This window comes from Tenrec ecaudatus, chromosome 5 (genome assembly GCF_050624435.1).
Source record: "Tenrec ecaudatus isolate mTenEca1 chromosome 5, mTenEca1.hap1, whole genome shotgun sequence".
Taxonomy (NCBI): Eukaryota; Metazoa; Chordata; class Mammalia; order Afrosoricida; family Tenrecidae; genus Tenrec; species Tenrec ecaudatus.
The window spans coordinates 53,694,078-53,717,668 of NC_134534.1; the positions used below are offsets into that span (position 1 = coordinate 53,694,078).

Below are 23,591 nucleotides of genomic sequence, written 5' to 3' on the forward strand. Positions count from 1 at the left end.
AGTGCTTACTGTGCCGCAAACAAAGTGCTAAGGGTATCATAGATGTTTTCCCGCTTAAAAAAACAGCCAAATCATATAAATCCTGTTGTATTCCCAACACATCGAGGAGCAAACAGACTTCACAGGAGAGGGATGGGTTCACATTTTGACCCATTTGATTTCAAGTCTAGCATGTCACTGCTCAGGCTAAATTTAAACGTTTATCACTGCCACATTACTACCTCGCTGTTTCCTGTGTCGATGCAAACACTAGAGGCATTTTCTTACGTATTCTCAAATAAAGCTCCGAGCTGGTCAATTCTACTTAAAAAGGTGACTCTATAGTTACTTGCTATTTAACTTATTCAATCCACAGCCATCTCTGCTCCCAAGTGTGTTTTAAATTTTTCACAATGCTGTGACTTTTTTATAAGCAGAAAACCAGGTTTTACTGCTGAGGAGCCCCTGCGTGCTTTCGAACCACTCATCTTTGACCTGGGGAAAAGGTCAGACTGTCAGAACGGGAAAGAAGCCCACAGCTCACTAGGCTCATTCTTTAGTTCGGGAACATGGATGATTTGAAATGAATGGCAGATGCTGATGATTAAAGCTGAGTATATAACCAAGCTTACTGTCTGTCGACTACTTCCCAAGTTGCAAGCTATTGGCTCATATATTCCTTTATGATAGCCCTAACCACCAATAAAACCCTCTCAAAACTCACTGCCATCGAATCGATTCTGACTCATAACAACCCTTTAGAACTGGGTAGTACTGACCCTGTGGGTTTCCCAGCCTGTAAAACATTCGAGGAATAAAAAGCTTCATATTTCTCCCGAGGAGCTGCTGGTAGTTTCAAACTGTTGACCTTTTAGTTAGCAGCCCAGCACATTACCCGCTACATCATCAAGGTTCTTTAGGAACCATCAGCACACCATTAAAAAAAAAAAAAAAAGGTAAAGGATAGTAGGCTCTGGTCTCCATTTTGATTGGACATTCAGCATTGCCTATGAATATTTGACTCTATACTCAAAAGACCAAGGTAAAATGCAGATTAATAAAAAGTAATAATTGTGATAAGACTTGACTAATCACTAGATTACCATTATTTAATAATCATAATGGTAATTAGTCTGGTCACATAAATTACATATGTGGTAAACCTTTTAATTCCCTGAACAATAAAATACTTTTTTTTTGAGTAGAGGCCCAAGGTCCTTCCTCCACCTTAATACTTGACCTATAAATATAGACACACAGATCTATTTCCCTATCTTCCTATATATATTTGCATGTACATGTCTTTGTCTAGACCTCCATGAATACCCTTTGACTCCTAGCTCTTTCCTCCATCTCCCTTGACTTTCCTCCTGCCCTACTACCATGCTTCATTGCCACCTGGGCTAGAGTATACCTCTTCTCTAAGCAACCTTACCCTTGATCAATTCCCACCATGCCTGCCACTCCCCCTTCTCTACCATTTGGGGTCCCATGTTTTTCCCTTGTCCCTGGGTTTGTTAACACCACTTCCTTACCCCCCCTAACCCCCCACCCCAAGTCCCCCCGGAACTGTCGGTCCCGTTGTTTTTCCTCCAGATAGTTCATCCAGCCTGTCCTATTCAGACAGACCTGTGGAGTCACTAACATGCACGAAAACAAGACAGAGGAAAACAAAGCAACAGTATACAACCAGACAACGCATGAATACCTTCTTTTATTAAATTGGAACTCTATGATGCTCACTCTCCCGACACAACGGCTGGAACCAAAGTGGGTGAACAAGTAAATGTGGTGAAGAAAGCTGATGGTGCCCGGCTATCAAAAGAGATAGTGACTGGGGTCTTAAAGGCTTGAAGATAAACAAGTGGCCATCTAGCTCAGAAGCAACAAAGTCCACATGGAAGAACACACCAGCCTGTGTGATCGAGTGGTCCCAAAGGGATCAGTTACCAGGCATCAAAGAACAAAAAATCATATCATTGACTGCACACCTCCATGATAGGATCGCTGAAGACAAATGGGTGCATAAGCAAATGTGGTGAAGAAAGCTGATGGTGCCCGGCTATCAAAAGAGATAGTGTCTGGGGTCTTAAAGGCTTGAAGGTGAACAAGCGGCCATCTAGCTCAGAAGCAAAAAAGCCCACATGGAAGAAGCACACCGGCCAGTGCGATCACGAGGTGCCAAGGGACCAGGTATAAGGCATCATGCAAAAAAAACAACGATATAAGTGTGTATATATGTGTATATGTATATGTATATATATACCATATTAAATGAAGGGGGAAGTGCCCAAGTGTTGGCCAATGGAGATCCCCTCATAGAGGGGTTTAGGAGAGGAGATGGGTTAATTAGGGTGCGAGGTAGTACCGATGAAGAACACAGCTTTCCCCCAGATCCTGGATGCTTCCTCCCCCCAACTACCATGATCCGAATTCTACCTTGCAGGACTGGATAGGACAGAGGCTGTACACTGGTACATATGAGGGCTGGAGGTACAGGGAATCCAGGGTGGATGATACCTTCAGGACCAAGGGTGTGAGGGGCGATGCTGGGAGAGTGGAGGGTGAGTGGGTTGGAAAGGGGGAACTGATTACAAGGATCCACATGTGACCTCTTCCCTGGGAGAGGGACAGCAGAGAAGGGGGGAAGGGAGACTCCGGATAGGGCAAGATATGACAAAATAACGAGGTATAAATTACCAAGGGCACATGAGGGAGGGGGGAAAGGGGAGGGAGGGGAAAAAAAAAAGAGGACCTGATGCAAGGGGCTTAAGTGGAGAGCAAATGCTTTGAGAATGATTGGGGCAGGGAATGTATGGATGTGCTTTATACAATTGATGTATGTATATGTATGGATGGTGATAAGAGTTGTATGGGTCCCTAATAAAATGTAAAAAAAGAAAAGAGAAAAAAATGATTAGGGCAGGGACTGTACAGATGTGATTTATACAATTGATGTATGTATATGTATGAACTGTGATAAGAATTGTATGAGTCCCTAATTGTTAAAATTAAAAAAAAATTTAAAAAAATACTTTTTTATATTTTTTAAGTTTATACTGAAAAGAAATTTTCTCCTTAATAAATGTTAGTTTTCTGTTTGACATCACTGATGTTTTTGCTCTATAATAACAGCTAACATATTTCTGAGTTCTTTTTATAAGCAAAAATACACACGTGTGATCTTGTTCATTAGATAAAGATGATGAATAGGGAAAGAAAAAGCTAATAGAGCTTAATAACCGAGGCCACACATTTAGGAAGTTGAAAGACTAGAATTTAAATAGAGACTAAATCTTATTCATTCATGGCTCATTCAAAAAATAACTACCGAAGTCCTATTTTGTGTTGGGTATGAGATACTAGGGATTAAACATTTGGCAAAACAAATGTGATTCCTTCTCATAGTACTTCCAGATGAATGAAAGATTTAAACAAAAAACTCATATGTGAACATAAAATTACCAGCAGAGTTCAGGATTACACAGAAGACGCACCAAGTACTATGAGAACCTCCAAAGTGGAATACAGGCTTCTGAGGAAGCTATATTTGAAGGATAAGCTATGGAACTTAACTAGGAAGACAGGGAAGAGTAGTTGTGGGGGCTTAACCAAGTCGTCCTCACTTGTTCAAGGCACTGAGGTGACACCAGTGGGGCTGACGCGAGAGAGCTCTGTGGAAAAAGTGATCAAAGGTACAGAGGTTGGCAGACTGTCCATCAAGCACCTTGCTGGCTACTCGTGACTTTAGTTCCCCCCCCTAAATGCATTAGGAAGCCATTAGAGTATCTTAATTTTATCTTAATTTCTAGAAGTCAAATGTTGAAAACATCATTCCGGCTAGTTTAGAAGGGAAACAATTGCAGCAGGCCAACAATACAGGTGGCAACCACCTTTGGTGTCTGTGGTCACCACGTTTCCAGATAGAAGCCCTTGCAAAGGTAGGTAGCAGGGAAGGAGAAGAGAGGCAGAGAATTATAAAACAAGGTAGATGCGTTATACCACAATTTAAGAAATAGAATCAACTAATTCGGTGACAGATGAAAGATGGAGGATAAGGAGAAACGAGGCTTGTTTCAAAGATGGTTATCTGATTTTTTGCTTTCCTCGTCGTTTTTGTGTGCTGCTGCTCTGCGTCCATCAATACTGGAAGAGAGGTTTTTAAGCATAAAATCTTGCTGCCTGCTCTCAGGGAACGTTATTTCCCCGAGGCTTATCCTTCCCCAAAGAGCAGGCAGTCCAATTTTGCCTAGCACACTGAGTGAGAAGGAGGGCCAAGGGATTTCGAGTTCTGAAATCCAACTGTCTGGATGTGCAACCAGGTTTCATATCTCACAGGCTCTGTGGGCACACGCAGGGGACTTGCCAAGCCTCCATTTCCCCATCTGTCCCTCAGGAGTTGACATTGCATGGGGTGGTGAGGCAATGGCACGGGCCCTCCTTAAACAAAGGAGAAGGAAAATGCAAAGCCACACCAGCCCAAGGGCAATGGTCGGGTGGCGGAGGTCAGACTCGCTTCCATCCCCATCCTTCTTTCTCCGACCCTGCCACCAACAGTCCCTCCCACAGCACACTCCAGGTCTTGTCTTTGCCGAGTTTGATTATTCACTGAAACGGTCACATGGAATTCACGGAAAATACTCCCAATCTTGGGGTTCATTAGGAAAGCTAATGGTTGAACCCTGGGATCGTACTGGGTAACGAGTTGCGCTGCAATTCAGATAAATGGCAGTTGGCTGTAACTTAGCTACAGTTTGCAAGATATAGGTAAACTGCTAGGAAGTAAGGATGCTCTTCTGGACTTGTACTGACGCTTCAACCACCACCTAAAAGATGGTTATTAAAAAAAGAAGATGGTTATCGTATTCACACTACATTGTATTTTACTTCCAAACAGGCCGGTTATGCAATATAGTGCAGATTGGCTATGTTACCACTCAGCAGGGTTGTCTAGGTATGCAGTTATTCACAATGATGATTATTTAAGGATTCCATTTCATATATTCAAGTTGTTTCAAGGCCATTGTATCTATGTGACTTCAGTTTCATAAAAAAGAAAAACATTGTCTCAAAAATGTTATGGAGCACTTGTTATTTTATTGTTTCATATCTAATAAAATAATCAGCCTGGTTGCTTATAAAAACAATTATTTTCATAATTGTCATTGTAACTTTAAAGGAGACTGATTATTTCAAGTTAAAACTACTCAGTGATGTGGTGTTTGCTACCCCTAAAGGCATCCAGAAAAATAACCCATAAAATATATTTATGCAGGCTGTTTATCAACTAGATTAAATTTTTCATCATTTCTAATGTTTATGAGCAGGATATACAGAATTTCTATCATTCATTATGAGTGTCGCGTATCTGGATTCTGGCAGTTTTATAATCTCTCATGGTAACTCATATTTCTCAACGGAAGCACTCAGATATATACTATATAATGTTCACACTTAACTAGAACATGGTGACTTTAAAAATTATTGTTATTAAAGGCCCTGAAAATTAGATTTGTTAACATTGTTCTTTTTTTGAAACATCGTTCTTTTTATGCGTGAACAAATGTATCATCCACGAAAGGAAATGGCAATACTTCTCTGATTAAAACATGCATCAAACTAATTAATCTGCTTTAGAAGTCTGTTCCAATCTTATCTAAGTTCTTATTTAGGACTATACATTTTCCTTGGAAAATTGACTAGATTGATTGGATTCGTTGTGCAAAATAATGAACTACCATTATCACAGATCAAATTTGCACAGCTATGGGAAAAGCTGCAGGCGTGTTCTACATCCATTCTTGTTTGGAATGTTGTCATGAGGATGTGCCTGCATGTATTATTTACGCCGGTCACTTTATATCCAGCGACAGAGCGACTACTGAAGCTACTTCCTGAGAGATTACAATGACACTTTGCCACAACATCCCTGCACAGCTTTGGTGCTCAGGTGATTAACAATCAGTACGAGCTTAGGTAGATCTTGGACAATAAGAAAATACTAGGATATTCATTAAATGCATGCAATTAAGGAATATGTTTGAAAACTGCCATACCTGCCATGAAATTCAGACTCTGAGGAACAACATGTTGATTGCCCATCCAGGAAAAAAAAATGAAGGAAGCTATGCTTCGTAATTAACAGATATTTACAAAATAAAATATCTTAGAGCTCATAATGCTATTCCCATTGTGGAAATAATGCTGAAGTGTTCTATTGGGGGAAACTAATTAAGCATTGTGAAATTCTAAGTACCTATACTTAGAATTTAATTATGGACCACGGATGTGATCGTAATCTTCTGAACTACCAAACACAAATTACAGCACAATGAGGGACTTGCCTAGAACGCGTGAGACAGCGTAGTGTGTACAGTGTGTGTGTGTAGAATGATGAGACACATCCAATGGAATAATGAGAATTTTAGTCATTACACTGAAAAAATATCAAGAAGAGTTTCCCTTTTGGCATTGGTTTGGAATTATTTGGTAACTGAGAAAAGACCAAACAACAGGCTTTAAAACAGCAGTTCTCAACCTGTGGGTTGTGACCCCTTTGGAGGTTGAATGACTCTTTCACAGGGGTCACCTGATTCATTACAGTAGCAAAATCACAGTTATGAGGAAGCAACGAAAATAATTTTATGATTGGGGGTCACCACAACATGCGGAACTATATGAGAGGGTCGTGGCATGAGGAAGGTTGAGAACCACTGCTCTAGAAGAACCTCAATCCAAACCTATAGTTCCAAGCCAAAACAGATCAAGGAGATGCATTCTAAATGGACGTCAAAGATACTGCTTTCTAAGTTTGCCAAAAACGGGAGTGGTAGGTCAAGAGCTTTGGTCATCTCTCTCTAACACAGATAAATTGGTGTCTACCTGGTTACTCTTTAACAAGTGCTCCCCTGTAAATGTTTTGTGTGGTATAATATCTTTAACACTTCAAAGAGGTAAAACATACTCATAGATTATTGTGAGTTTAAACATCATATTGGTCTGATTTTTATCATCAAAAGTTAATGTAGTGATTTAAAATTATGAATCAGTAATACAGATTAAAAATTCAACCACTGACCTTTTATGTCATGTATATTTTTAGAAACTGTCAATACTGTATGGCTCCCTTTGGCACATATTTTTCTAGAAAAAGTAAACATTTAAGTTGATTTACCAAATGTAAACAGAAGGTCAAAACATAATAAAAATAAAAGATGTAAAAAAGTAAAACCAGAGGCTGGACAATGTTAGTGAGTTCCTTCATTTATTTATTGAACTGACACTCACTGAGGTTCTAGTCGGAGACAAGTTCAGGGTGAAGGAAGCTCATGCTAAGAAGGAAGGCAAGAAAACCAAAGACCTAGTTTTACTGGTCCCACTTTACTGGAAGGAAGTATGCCAAGGAAACATTATACTTCAGCCTATGGAAATATGGATAACTAAAGGTAAAGGGTAGCGGACAGAAGTGGGTTCATGGTAAGAACAGAAAAGTGGTTTTAAATGAGATAGAATATTGAAATAATTTTTTCAATCAACTTAAACACTGACGTTAATTGCTCAAATATAAAAGTATGATCATATGCATTTGCATTATACCTTAATTTTTCAGTGGAGCTGTCCCCACCCCTTCTTAAAATAACGTAAGGGACGCCTCTGCCTCCCTGTCCACTTTGGTTCACAGTGACCCGAGATGACAAGCAGAACTAGCCCATTGCGGTCCCCAGGCTGTAAATCTTGATAGAAGCAGAGGCATTAGATCACCGGTCACTTGGTTAGCTGCCCAATGGTCAACCTACTGCGTCACCAGGGCTCCTAATGAAGTAATTAATGCTGAAAAATAATCTCCAGGCCCTTCATGAAGAAAGATGGACAGGCTTATTTATCAGACATCATTTGTGGAAGGCACTTGAACAAGCCTACCTCTCCCAAAATAGTTTTATTTGTTTTACGTCATTGTGCGGGGTACCTCCAGGATATAGAAATCAGAAAGGCAGAAGCCCGCCCACACCCCTGGGTAGAAAGGTCAATGCCCGACTCTGAAACATCAATCGCGGCACGTTCTCCTCTGACATACGGGTCTGCGTGAGTCTGACTCCATTCAGCATTTTCTGTACCTTCATTCTCTTTTGTTTTTGTTTCTCTCTTTTGTTTTTGTTTGTGGGGTGCATCTCAGAGGTGTTATGTCATTGGAGGGCACCCTCGTGAAGTGGTGTTATATGTCTTCTTGCATTTCTGTACAGAGACAGCAGGGAGAACGGGGGCTCCTGGGGTGGGTCCGTGGTGATGGGTACAGGGGAGATGCTATCAATGAGTCTAGGGAGAAAAAGAGTGTTTGGAAACTGATGGTGGTAGCAATTGTACAATTCTGCTTGATGTGATTGAATTATGTATTAACTCCTGATTTTAAAAATATGTGTTTATTATGAAAAATACCATGACCTGGTGTCAGCCTAACAAGATAAGTGAAACTTTTCATACTAGTTCTTCTCATAGCACTGTCTAAATTCTACCTCAGACTTGCTCAATGGAAAGAATCTTAGAGTAATTTAGTTATCTTCTTTCAGGTGCCTCAGGGGAAAAGACATTAGTTTAGTGTTCTTTAAATTATCTAAATTTTTACTTATGCCTGCCAGGCTATAATGAAAATGATTAATTCAGGCTCCCTTCACATGCCTCTATGAAGCGCCTCTCTTCTGGTTCGCAATTATAGATGACTTTTGTCCCTTAAAATTCCAAGTGTGAGAAGCTTGACAGTTGACCAGAAAAGAAGTTCTGCCAGTTGACTTTCTGCTCCTTGCAACAATTAAAATGAAAACAAACAATTGTTTATTCAAAAATGATATATTCAGTTGGTTCCTGAAGGTCTCTATCACTAGAAATCTATTTCTTTTGAGACACTATGTTCTCATGACTCTGGGCACACTTCAGTGTTCTGCTGTTCCAGGGTTTTCATGGGACCAGATCCTCTGGAGGATGTCTGGGCAGGCTGACTGCAGGGGTGTGTGACCAGGGAGGAGGGTATGCTACAGGTAGATCAGCTCTCTGACCTTGTCTGCTTCAGTTTTGTGCTTTAATCAACTCAGTTAAGAAGCTTGGAAAAAATTGAGCAAGAACATACAATTTGGCTTCCAATTTTTTTAACAGAATTAATTTTTGCTTCTCTATTAACTTTATATACGGATTCTTAAATGACCCAATCCAGAAAGTAAAATGACAGTAAAGATTATTGGAAATCTCAATTATATTCAGAAAAAAAAGTAGCATAGAGAGCTCCTTTCAGAGTCTGTAATTCTAATAGCTTCTTTTCAGTTCTCCCATTCTAGGCTTTTCTGTCAGAAATTTGTCAATGTTGAGGATGAAGTTGGCTGTCTAACCATTCGGGTCAATTTAATGTGCAGGGTTCATTATGGTCACAGATTGTAGATCCACGTTTCTGAGACATTGAAAGCCCTTGAGAGAGCTTTCACCTGAAATAACTTTAAACGCTTTGGAAATGAGGTCACTTTTAGTCACCAATCAAGGATTTCTGGTTGACACCAATTCTGAACACCGAGGATAATGGGAAGAATGAGGAGCGAGGAGAGTAAGAAAGTGGGCAAATGACATGGCATAACATGGTTTTCCTAATTAATACATCGATTTTGAAAGTGGCAAAATAAATCTGGGTCCCATTTCAATACATACAACATGAAGTGCAACATTCACGGACTGAGCCAGTGTGCTTGCACTGGATTAAATGATTGCATGTAGACTATGTCTTTCTGACGCTGAGATCTGAAAAAAATCAATCCATGAGCCACTGCTGAGATGAACACCGACAAGTCTGTGGAGAAACCAACAATGTGTTCCTCTAACTCAGGGGTCCTCAAACTGTTTAAACAGGGGGCCATTTCACTGGCCCTCAGACCGTTGGAGGGCCAGACTATAGTTAGAAAAAAAAACTATGAACAAATTCCTATGCACACTGCACATATCTTATTTTGACGTTAAAAAAATAAAACGGGCAAAAACACCCAGCGGACTGGAAAAATGTCCTCGGTGGGCCACATATGGCCCGTGGGCCATAGTTTGAGGAGGCCTGCTCTAACTCACGCAAAATTGATTTAGGAAATGACAGAATCTAGCAGCAGATCTATCTGTGGATAGCGGGGCAAGCTGAGTATATGGGGAGGAAAGTTTTGATTCTGCAGGTGTTACGATCTACGAGTCTTCAATTCTTAAACACACAAAGGTTCAAGAATTTGGAAAGTTAAAATGAGCCAGAAAATTAGCACAGTTGCTCGGTGATCAGTGAAAGAGAAATCTGTCTGAGGAAATCACTATCTGCATTTCCTGCCACTTCCAAAATCATCTCTCACATTTTGGATAAACACAGTAGTTCATCCAGGGAATGGTCCAGGTGATTTTAGACGTTGTGTAATACTCTTCATGATATAATGATGTTAGGGTTATGAGTAGACAAAACAACTCCCAAAGCTCAGAGCAAAAGTCTTAGCAGATGAATAGTGTTGAGGGGCATTTGTGAATATAAAAAGGTAAAAGAGCAATAATCTGTGTCATAGTGATGTGTCTGAGACAAATTCCAGCAATTCCTGTACCGGTTGTGGAAACAGACACAAGTGATGGAATAATTTGTTATTTTCATTTACCAAAATCTATTAATTGAGGACTTTCTAGCTCCAGACCTTTCTGGAGGTGCAGAAATGAATACGAGTACAGATGTGTCCTGGGCACAATGACATGCAGGACACAATCAGCTCTATTTCCACAAGGTACGCAGAGAAACATTAGTAGAAAGTGATTATCCAAGTCGGACCTTGAAAGCTGAGTAGGTATTACCTAAGTTAAGAGGACAGGGTTCTAAATAGAAAGCAGCAACATAAGGGGCAATTGATGAGAATAACTTATTAGAGATCAGAAAGGGTTTTTAAAATAATATACTGAACTGGAACTCTCTACTACCGAGAGACTCCTACTCACGATCCCTAGTGGCCCTGCAGGACAGAGCGGAACTGCTCCTGTGCATTTCTGAGGCTGTCATTCTTCATGGGAACCGAAAGTCTCATCATTCTCCTCTGGAAAGGCTAGTGGTTTGGAACTGCTGACCTGGTGATTAGCAGCCCAACTCTTAAGCCACTACACCACCACGACACCCCTTTAGGTCCTGCAGAAGTATGATAACACTGGATTAAATATTGCTTATAAATTTCATTTAAAATGATTAAAAATAGATTTTTGATTTCTCAACATATGATTTTTCATCAAGGACTTAAAATCCGTTGACAATGACAAGTAACACATTTAGATGGGTGAATAACATCTTTCAATTATGATTGATAGACACTGCAAATCCACCAGTAAAATATTTAGGTGATAAAAGAATGGTGGTGTTTACAGGGAACTGAAATCACCTCTAGACTGATATATTTTGCCAGGAAATTTGACAGTTACAACTCACTCACATTAGGGAAAGTGATGAATATCTATACTGTAATTTATTAAATATAACAATAGAATATCAGTTTTATAATAATCAAATTGAGGACCTACTCTTTTACTTCTTTGATAGAGATAATCAATTTCCCAAGACATAAGAACCCCAAATAATTGAATAAATGTTACTTATGACAAATAAATACAGAGGACACACAATAAAAAGGCAAGTATGCCTGAAAGTTATAAATAAATTCAGGGTTCCTTTAACTTCATTGTCACATAAATATGGCACTAGTATCTGTTATAAAGGTACATGAAAATGGTCTTAGTTTATAAAAAGCTCTGACAATGAAAAAATGCCAATTAGGCAGACTCCAAGCACAAAGATTGATTGACAGTCATATTTCAGCACCAGTGATTGGAATGTTAGTTATAAAGAATCATGGCATATAGTCCTCATTATAGCATACCGATGTATTTCCCAATTTAATAATCATGGATGCAGAGCAAAATTAGATCGCCATGACTTGTGTGATTATTTCTTGAATTATAATGTCTAGAGCATGTGTTGAGAAACAGTGCTACTAGTATTCCTGCTCTTTTGCAATATTGTTCTAAATTAATACTGGCAAAATTAACAATGAAGGAAATTTACTCTTTTGAATCCCAAACAATGTTCTCCTTTAACAATCTCCATAAACAAGGCAGGATGTACTTCCTTGGCTTGAACCATGAGCCAAGTTACTCTATTAATTTAATTGTTGCTAGTGGTAATCTAGGACAAATGGTATCACTAGAGATCAGTCTCCGAAACAACTGGTTATGCTGGACAAGGTTTCTCTAGGGCAAAATCTACTCATAGTTTTTTATTAAATCTGATGGACTCCTGCTTTTAGTATAAATGGTTAAGTTACAGTGATTTCGTATTCCAAAGAGACTCATTTTTATGGCCCCATGGACTTCCGGAAAAATGACCTGTAGATGGAAGGCTTTTACTTTTATCATTGCTATCAATTCTTTCCCACGCATAGACACCCAAGAGCCACGAGGACGGTGAGACCTTATTCTAGGACATTGGGCAAGCTATCAGGAAGAACCAATCCCCGAAGAAAAGCATCATGAAGTCGAGGGTAAGTGGCTCCCACACTGGGCTCCAACGGCAGCGCTTGCAAGGACGGCACAGGACCAGGAAACACATCTTCCTGTGGTTCAGAGGATCGTCTTGACTAGGACTTGACATCCAGGCACCGAACAAAAACAATAGCAAATTTCACAAGAAGCTCACAGAAACTTATCTATGATCTTGATGCCTGAAATAACAGAGTTCAATGATCACATAAGATACCTATAATAACCCAACAGAACAGGTGAATGATAAGCTAGGATGCCGTGCTCTCAGGGAAAAATGCACTTGAGTTGAAAGACACTGTTCAAAGATGGGAGCAAAGAGAGGAATACAACAGACTTATCTACATAGATCCAGTAGAGGTGACTCCAAAGTCAAAATGCTCATTGCCTGTGGAGACTATTAAGAAGACAGATACTGGCAATTTGAAGAACAATGTGCGTTTATTTAAGGAAATACATCCAGCTGTTCCTCTAAGGAAAATTTCAAGTTCACGAGGGGTCAAAAGAATCATGCAGTTGGCAATATAACATTTTCCACGGTAAGAAGCCTAAGGCATAAGGCATTAGCCCCAAATGCTTTCTGCTCTGTACGGTTTATAAAGAAATAGTTGTGGATTGTATCTTTATTTTAAATATGAATGAAATTCCAGAGATAATAAAATGTCTGTTAGAGATCATTAAGATCTTGAGTGAATGTCAGCGCATACATAATGTAACCCTCCAGAATTAAGTGTATCTGAAATTCCATAGTCAGACGGAAAGTGCAGTTCAGAAAATAATGCCAAGAAAATCAATAGCCACACGAAGGAAATGAACCGGGACATTATGCCAAACAATTCAATTGCTTTAGATTAAGAAGAGCGTTACAACTCAGAACAAATTACTAAAATCACCGCTGAGCACTTCTACTTTGTAAGTATGGAAACCTTTTATTTATTTCATGCTAAAAACTACAGCACAGAAACCATGCTAAACCGACTGCCCTGGCGTCGATTGTGACACAGTGACCCGATAGCACAAAGAGAATTGCTTCTTCTGGTTCTCAACCTTCCGAATGCTACGACCCTTTCATACAGTTTCTCAGGTGACCCCCACCCCCAACCCTAAAATTGTTTTCATTGCTACTTCCTGTCATTTTGCTACTGTTATGAATTGGGCGACCCCTGTGAAAAGGTCGTTCGACACCCCCCCCAAGGGGTCGTGACCCACAGGTTGAGAACCACTGCGCTAAATCTTCATAAGTAGAAAACCTCAGCTTCCTCCTGGGGGCTGGCGGGTTTGAACTGTGGAACTGCTGGCTGGCAACCCAATGTGCAGTCCCCCAAGCCACCAGCGCTCTTTTGAGTATATGTATATAACTCTTTCCACAGGATATTTTATTTTTTGATCTTTCATATAAAGTCAAAGAGTTGGTACACTGGTCAAATATTTTATGCCTTTAAAGTTAATCTCTTAATTCCCTTAGAGGAAATAAAAGCATGTTTGCTTATTTGTTTGCTTTGCACTCTAATAAAGATGCATATTTTGAGTTTTTGTATTCAATTTCTTATATGTTATTTTATGCTTTTTAAAAATTCCAATTCATAGTATTCCAGAGAACAGACTAGAACAGCCCTTACAGGATTTCTAAGGGCATCATCTTAATGTAAGGAGCTCAGGTTTCACAGAGGATGAAGCATGTGACTATTAACCTCAAGGTCAGCAGTTCAAACTCACGAGTATCTCTGCAGAAGAAAGCCAAGGCCGACTGCCCCCACAAATATTTACAGTCTTGGGAACTCTACGTAGCAGCTCTCCTCTATCACTTAGAATTGATGGCAATAAGTCTGGGTAATCTTTAAGGAAGTAATTGCAGGGTCTTTTCCTTACAGACCCACGGAGTGGGGGTGAATTGTCAACTTTTTGTTCGCAGCTGAGCCCATAACCACAGTCCAACAAGCAAAGTGTTTCCCAGACATTAGAAATCTAAACTTATAAATGTCATTTTAAAATGGCAGTGAAAATTAAGGTATAATAAATTACTAGATTTGTTATCGTATATATTGCATTAATCATATGTACTATGGTCCTTTACCTAAGTAAAGATAAATATTTTTGAAATGCTGAAAACATGATTGTTATGTATTTACAGTTATGCTACTTTCCATATGGGTAAAAGAAAACTTGCAATAACAAAATCATGTGAATCAGAACGAACATTGTTATAGAAAACATTTTGAAATTGGTAGGAGTTAGACAGCTTCTGGGAGTTCCTAAGGGGTGAAATGGTTAAGCCCTCAATTACCAGCTGATGCGGTGATGGTTTGAGGCAGACATACCTGGGGGCGGGAAATGATCAATGTCATGGTTTTGATGCCAGCGTAGATATCAGGGCAGCACACATCCTTCAGAGAGAGCAGTTAAAGGAGCAGGTGGTGTATTTTTTTTTTTTTGCCAAGTTGTTTTTCTAAAAGTAGAGAAGTTCAGAGAAACTGTACAATTGTTTTCCTCTACAAGAATGACCTCTGACTGTGTGTAGCCTTGCTAGGTAGAAAACCACATAGACTGAATCCGAAGACATCATGGCTCCGAGTGAGAGGGAGAATACGTATTCCTGTCGGTAGAACAGGCCATCGGCTGGAGCCTGTAAAAGCCCATGATTAAGGATGTGAGGCTGACCAATATCTATTTCCATTTAAGGTCAACCTGTGTCTGGGGTGTTATCAGTCAACTATTGTACATCTCTGTTCCCGTTGAGCATGCTCAATTAGACCATCTTGATTCTAACCAGGCAGACACAATTCCAAGGAGGAATGTAGAAATTTACAACTTTTCAATCTATACCAGTTGTGGAATTCATATCAGGAATTGAGGGGAAAAGGCTGAAGAAATTTCACATGTCAAGCTAGAATTCCCAGCAAGCATCAATAATAGAGAAAGCAAGAATTGAATTTATAAGTGCCCTCTGGAGAGCCTTACCAATCAAGCCTGACATCACTTTATTCTTCCGTGTGAAGATACAAAAAGGTTTTAACCTAGATCATATGGCTCTCTAGCTGATCTGTATTGATCAAGAAACATTTGAGAAAGAAAATATTTTGAGAATTAATCAATGTTTACATTTACTGTCACCATTACAAAAATCATCATGGTATCCATAAAAATACTTGTTTCAACTAATGTTTTTATCTTTGCCATGTTGCTTATCATAGAGTTATAACAAGGACTTACAATAAAGATGTGCACAGGATAGAAGGCAACAATGAGTTGTGAAAGTTATAGCCACAGCCACCCGCTTTCCAGCAACTACACATCAGAGCGATTATCCCTACATTTACTGAGCAAAGGCATCAGATCAACAGCAAGCAAAACTGACAAGCGCCTGGCTTCTCCTCATAAGGTCTCAAGCAGCCATACAAGCTTTTAGCAAACCACAAACTTACCTTTTCCAGTACCATGATTTAAAATGTATGAATATATCAAGAAATCAGAGTAAATCAGCAAGTATTCTTATTCATGATAATATCTCTCCGACCTCTGGATGATTGCAATCTGGTTCTTTTCTAATTAGGGACTAAATGCCTTTTCTAGTATGAAGCATGGTTATGAAAATCATACTTACAGGTAATTTTAATGAAAGTATTGGAATAACTTAGAACTATGGTCAGGCTTTCTTAGAAGTTAGTCATTTCATATTATGATTGATCTCTGTTACAAATAAAACACACTGTTTAATTTAGTTCGATGCGATCTGCCCTGTTCTAGCCATCTAATCCCTGGAGTGCACCTTTGATTTCCTCTCCTTTCTTCTCCTCCACTTGCTGTCCCACCTACTCCAGGGCCTTTGCACATACTTCCCCCCCCTTTTTTTTAATAGGAAATGTCCTGAAAGCAGAGCTTGCTCTCTCACCTGCTGCAGGTGTCTGTGCCAACGTTATATTCATCACAGTGATTATGGGATTTTTTCCCCCCCGTAAACCAAAAATCAATTACTGCTGAGCCAACTCCAACAGGTAATGTGTGAGAGTAGGCCTAGGGCCCAGAGAATCTCTGTAGCTGACTTTTCAGAAGTCGGTCCCCGGGCTTTTATTTTGAAGTGCTCCTGGTGAATTGGAGCCTGGAAACGTTCCCATCAGAGTGTGTTAACTGTTTAAAGCACCCAAGGAAGTTGACTGCCTTCTAGAAAGCACTTAAAAAATCATTTTATTGGGGCTCATCCAACTCTTATCACAATCCATACATACATCAATTGTGTAAAGCACCCTTATACATTCGTTGTCCTCATCATTCTCAAAATTCTCCTTCCGCTTGGGTTCCTGGAATCAGCTCATTTTCCTTTTTTCCCTTCCTCCTCCCTCCCCACTCTCCCCTCTCTCATGAACCCTTAATAATTTATAAATTATTATTTTATCTTATCTTGCACTGCCCAGCATCTCCCTTCACCCATTTTCCTGTTGCCCACGCCCCAGAGAGGAGGTTATATGTAGATCCCCGAGATGGGTTCCCCCTAGAAAGCACTTCTTCCATCCACCTTACAGAACTCTTATCTTTCCATACTGGCTGTATTTTTCTCCACAGCGCTTCACATTACAAGGAGTGAATCTATTTCATTAATTGTGTATTGTCTTCTCGTTCCCAGCTGAACCGTGCTTTGTTCATTCACGGTGCCCCGGCAGTGCAGCAGAGTCTGGGAACCAAAGATGAATGATAGCTATTTCTTTGAATGAGTGAAATTTAACAGACAGGTGCTGATTACTCAGGGCGAACATGTATTATGCACTCAGAAAGCTTCACGGACGAATAAAAGGTATCTGGCACAAAACAAACTTTGAGTGAGAGAAACAGGTCATTTTCCATATAAGAGCCAGAATGCAGAAAGCACAAATACAATGATAATATTTTATCTATAAAGAACGATGAGAAAGATTAATTTTGACTTGGGAATTAGAAAGGTCTTTCTGAAGGCTGTCATATTTCAGTGATACTTTGAAGAGAGAGGTTTCCTACAGGTGAAGATGGCGTGGAAGGCTGGATCTCAAGAGATGTGTGAGCAAAGGCATGGGGCTGAGAGCATTTCAATTCAGTGCAGATTGAGTCGAGAACATAGGTGGTACCAGGAAGAAAGCTTGCCAAAGAAAGCCAATGGTGCGCAACTGTGTTGTAAGATCATGATTTATGTAGTTTCTGGTTAGTGATTCCCAACTTTGGGGAACATGAAGTCCATTTTTACTACCATCAACATGGAACCTAGTGAGGGGCCCATGTACTAGAGTGGCTTGTTTGTTTTAATAAAATGTGGGCTTTAAGAGTGTTTAAAAATGTGGTGCCATTGTTGAATGTATTTCTTCTGATTAAACTTACAAATGTTATGGTGTGTATGTCTGTGTGTGAACACCACTATCCATCCCTATCCACCATCTAGCTCTATGAACTCCTCTCTCATTCTATAACCAGTGATTAATATTCATATGAATTGTAGGGCTTCTTGCAATAATTTCAAGTTCACTCATGGGTCTGATGCAAATGAGTCCAGAGCCACCATCTAGACAATAAGAAACCACAGAATGCCTTTCGGTAGGAAAGTTATATAATCACATGATAGGACTTTTGTTGTGGAAATACAGATTTAGAAATGGGAGACATTTTAAAAAGTATTTTCTTGACTACACTTGAAGAAACTGCAGCCTACAGAAGTAACATATAGGGACTCAGACCACAAATGAAAGACTACCATGAGTATGCTTCCTGGCTGCTATTTGCGTATCCATAATGAGATGCTTGCGCCACGGTCATCCACATATACCATCCTCTGCCAGCAGGGGGACTGAGAATACCCCGGGCTTCGGGGGTTTTCCGCCTTACAGCGATAGCCTCCTCTCTCTTTCTGGGGTCAACTGGTGAAGTTGAACCACCGGCTTTGAAATGAGCAGTCTATGCTTACCTGACAGTGCCAAGGGCTTCTTATTTATACCACTAGAAATCAGAAACAAGCATTTCTTCTGAGTCAGTTATATTGGATTAAATGTTACATGCCTAAAGTTAACCTTGCACTCTTTCCTTTGCTGTGGTATACAAGGATGATAGTATTTTCCAAATGCTATGTTTAATGGTAAATGGAATCTACTCTAGTTTGTCTGTATTTCAGGAACACATTATTGCATTTTCCTTATCTCCCCATGTACTTTTGCAATAGATAAAAATGTTTTCTCAAGGTCATGTCATATTTCCACAAGGGAGATTACAGGTGTATCTTGTCTTAATACATAATACACCTTTTTGGAATTTTAAATGCAAACTGTAGATTTTAATATGTAGCTTTAAAATATATTTGTGAAATATCTTCATACTCCAATATACCCTGAAGTAAACATTTTTTAATCCTACTAATGATATCCACATCAACATGTTTTGTAAAACTAGGCCTATGTTAGCTATATTAATATAGTATATTATTATATTAGCCTTTTCTAGACTATCAGTAGGTTATAATACTTAATGTGGTATATGCCTGTCTGGCTCTAGCCAAATCAACTTGTGACATATGCAAATGATCCCATCGTAGATTTCCATATCTAATTTATGTATTTATGTATACAGGTAAGATGAAACCTAAGACTGCTTCATTTACTTGAACATTTATTCCATCATAAGCATGGGAGGGGTTCTTCCCTCTGCCTTCCAAATCTTTACAGGGAATTATTAATAATAATCTAGATATGAGGTAAGAATGAATTTCAACATCTAACATGGATTTACAAAAGACGACTACAATTTATATGCTCAAATGTCTCTTACTCCTGTTTTTCTTCTGACTCTCTCTGCCATCAAACCCGTGGCATAGCCACACACACCTTTTCTATTCCTTTTGGTCAGACTTAGAATAGAAAGTTACATTATTTTATTAAAGGGTAGTATGTGAAATCTTTAAAGAACAAGAAAATGAGAAAGTTGATTCACATTCTGTTTTCAATAGTAAAGAGCACATATCAGAAGAACACATTCCGTCTTTCCCACAAGGAGATTTTGTTAAGTGTGTAATTATTACATTAATTGGATTACAATTGCCTCTAGGTGCATTAATGCCTGCTACATGATCAAAAACACACACATAAAAGATGCGATTGAAAATGGAAATACACTGGGTTTGGGTAATAGAATAATTCAGGTTTCTATATATCAATTGGATAGTGAACAATTTTGCCTTACACTTCACTTTGGCAAATTTATTAGTGTCAGACAGATTTTCATTGAAGGAATCCATTTCCTTTTACTGCTAAGCTTTGCATACAGTTTCATTTTATTCTATCCCTGCTCTCTGATGTGCTCTGCTGTCTGATTAGACTATAGAAACAGTTAATGCAACATCCTACAGCTAACTAATCCAATCAAACATAAGTAACATTAGATTTTTTTTTTAAGTAAACCATCCCAGCACACCCTACTGTGTTCAGGCTTGCCTAATTATACATCTTCTGGCTTGTCTCATGTAATCCACAATTTCTGCCTGCTGCTTAATCGCAGATTTCAGCAAGCACATTTTAGATGGAGATATTCAGTACACGTTTTCTGTGAATCTTTTATTTGCACATGTGCATTAAGACGACGATGATCCACATCGGGGACAAAACATGAGGGGGTGTGCAAAGACACAGGAGTCAAGGTACAAAATGATTGTGAGAACAAGGGTGATTTAGATTAACTCCTGTAGGAGGAAGTCACACTCAATTAGTCATATACGAGTGGGTTTAAACCAGTTATTTTTTGTAAGGAAAAGTATTACCCATCATATGTGTTTTCTCCATCACAAGCATGACATGGCACCAAAAGGCAATCAGCCTTTTATAGAATCTCACTGGCACTCCTGGCTCTCAGGGATTCTGGGGCGCCTAAAACTTCTTCAACCACGAGAAATGTTAGCGCTCAGATCTTGGATGAAAAGGACAGCAGATAAACCATTACGTTAAAAATGTGAAATTTCTATCATCTCTTGGCATTTTGATAGAGCAGTGATTGCTTATATACTTTCTGTATTAAAAGATATTGAATACTATAGAAGGCCATCGCAAGGAACGATGAAAGAGTACAGATTTTGGCCGTAGAACAAGTTGTCATTACCTTTCTGAGATGGCAAACAGAGCGGGTGACAGATCATTCTACTGTGGCAATATCGACTTTAGACACAGGTACTGTGACCGTGCTGGACGGACTAAGGAGGGTTGTGATAAAGCGGCTTCTCAGTAGAAACACATTGCTCCTCCATACAATGCAGTTTTCCACTAAGACTGGCTTTTAGCTAACTCCGGATGGATTTCAGTTCTATATCATCTCTGTTCTAGACCTCAGGACAGGGCAGTTGCAGGCTCCTTTTCACTCAGAAGCAGCTCCTTTAGGGTAGATTTCATATGACTCCTTGTAACCCTTCGAAATGGCGCCCCTAGTGAATTACCGTGTATTACAAACATTCTCTCCTAGGGTAAGAAGTTTGGCAATGAATATGTTGTGAAACGCTCAGTCTGTCAGCCACGATCAGCTCTCTTGCCTCCATTCTGAATGGCTCTCCTTCTCCGGAGAGTTGTCATTGAAATAGAATGAATAAATGGAAGTTTGGGGCTCCCTTCCCGGAACCTTTCAATAGACTTCCAGGAAACAAAATCTATCACTCCTGGCCAAGCAGCGAAGAGTACTATCCAGTGATCACGCCAGAAGGAAGGATGCTGAGCTAGATTGAAATTGCATTTGATCTGTTTCTCTGTTGATTTTGTAAACCTTTCCAAAGGTTTCCATAGTAACAAATGAATTATCCCCTCTCTGCACAACATCTCCCAAGCATGTAACAAGAATAATGAGAAAGGGTAGGGTGAAAACAGCTCCGGTAGCCTTTCTACTACCAGAGTGTCTCTGAAGAACTCATGATTAGTCTTTTAAGAAATCAACTATGCGCCCTCCCCACCCCACCCCACCACCCTACTCCTATGAAAAAGTTGAGTCAGAATTTACTTACATCTCTGATGTCTGCGTTTGCTCCTGTACATGGTCATTCCGAAACCAGCCGACTTTCTAAGAAGTAATTGCTTGGACCACGGAGACAAAGAGCCGGGTTGTGCTCCTGCTTTGCAGTAAGACTGTTGCTCACTGACAGAAGGTAACCGGCAGTCACACAGTGAAAGCCAGGGTAATACCATTCTCATAAAATTACAGGGGAGACGCCGCCGCCGGTAACTACTCCAGCTAATGCAAATCTCCTGGAGAAAATCAGGTTTCCCTCACCTCCCCCAAGCCAGTCAGCTTAAGTTTTCTAATAAAAATCTGCACTTCTAAAGTGCTGCGCTGGAGGCAATGTTGAATTAAAAGCGGGTCCGTATGTTTTGTGAAAACAGTCCAGTTGAAATTCTAAATATGAACTATGAAAACCCTTGTAGGGTATTTACAGTAAATGAAACACAATCCTTGGGTTTAGTAAGTCTTTAACCACTCCAGTAATATAAATGTGTATTTTCCTTCTGCCGCTCTGGTCAACTCTCCTTTCTCAGAGCCCTCGATGCATGGTGCATGTTCAAATTTTAAGGCAATTAGCACTTCGAGTTTTGTCTATTTCCCTAAACTGACTGAGCTTCTCACGCAAAGCAGGAACGACAGGTTTTCTGAATTGCAAACCCAGAGCCCAGCACAGAAAGGGCACAGAGAAGGTCTTAGTTCAGCTTGGACGGTACATACTCTGTGCCAGGCGCTCTGCCCCCTCCTCAAGAAGTCTTTGATGAAACGCCCCCACGACCTCTCTGGCCACCTCCCTTCAGTCCTCAGTTCTATTTGATTTCCCAGTATTTTGGACATACTCTTATCGGAACATGCTTCACGGTGTCACCTCTTCCAGAGGAGTTGAAGTCTTGTCTTAGTGTGTCCTGTTTTCTCCACCTCAAGGTAAGGCTGGGCACCCAGTTGAAACCCAAGAGTATGAGACCTCTCAGATACACCCAAGGAGTGTATGGATTCACATTTCTGTTGAAGGGCCATTAACCCAAACAAACTCACTGCCATGGAGCCGATTCTGGCTCATGGAGACACTCTCAGACAGGGTTTCTGAGACTATAACTCTAAGACAGTCAAAAATCTCATCTCTCTCCTGAGGCGGGGCTGATGGGAACTATAGACTTTGTGGTTTGCTGCCCATTGCATAACCCACAAGTCATACTCTGACTAGGAGGTCTTATTACATAGAAATTCTTCAGTGATGAGTGGTTACCCATTGCGTTGCTAACCCCAAGGTCAGCAGTTCTAAACCATCAGCCGCCCCTCTGGAGAAAGATAAGAATTCCTACTCCAGTAAAGATTTATGGTTTAGAATCGACTCAATAGCAGAGTTTGGTTATTTAGAGTCACGCTTTGGATTTGATTTTTAGACAAGAAGCAGAAGTAGATATCGTCTACTGTCAAAAAAAAACACCCCCGTGTGTGTGTGTGTGTGTGTGTGTGTGTGTGTGCAACACATTCAGGCTGTTTTCTAATAGCCAGGGAAGCCCCCAGGTGTTGCACATGGTAAGCACACTTGTTAATGGAAAGGTTGGAGGCTGTCTTGCACCCAGAGGTGCCTTGGAAAATAGGCCTGGTCATGCACTGCCTCCAAAGCAGCCACAGAACCCCTTCTGGAGCACAATTCTACACGGGGGTCTTTTTGCCTCAGCATCAACCACCAACAGCTGATGGTAAGAACTGAAGATCTCACCTTAGGACTCTGCTTCCTGGAAAGAGTATTTCAGAAGCAAAATATTTTTATACTCAATTAATACACTTGTAGTCACAGTTATTGATAAGCTTTGAGCAGCACTCCCAGCATGCTTCTCTGGCTTTAGGCTAATGGTCGCCATTGTTTGCCAAGGCTCTTTGCCACAGACCATGATGGCTAGACATATCGTAGCGTGAAGCATCTGTATTTATGCCACACAAAATTGGATCCTTTGGGCAAACTTTCTTTGTGTTTTCTTCAATACTCAAGTGAAAGCATTTAAGGAGAACATACACAGGCCAGCCTGGCCGCTATAAAATGCACTAATACCGTGAACATCTCTTAAGTG

The 23,591-nt window shown here is 40.0% G+C and overlaps 1 protein-coding gene across 2 annotated transcripts in view; it reads right to left on the bottom strand.

Annotated features, from left to right (window-relative positions):
* RALYL (RALY RNA binding protein like) overlaps positions 1 to 23,591 on the bottom strand; it is a 446,351-nt gene that overhangs the window by 228,839 nt on the left and 193,921 nt on the right. The window contains exon 1 of one of the 2 annotated variants that reach the window (XM_075549531.1): positions 21,524 to 21,781. The exons of the other annotated variant lie outside the window; for it this stretch is intronic. Within the exon in view, the coding sequence (XP_075405646.1) occupies positions 21,524 to 21,710 (187 nt within the window). The 5' untranslated portion in view covers positions 21,711 to 21,781. Of the gene's footprint in view, positions 1 to 21,523; positions 21,782 to 23,591 lie in introns of those variants that run through there. 2 annotated transcript variants of the gene reach the window in all.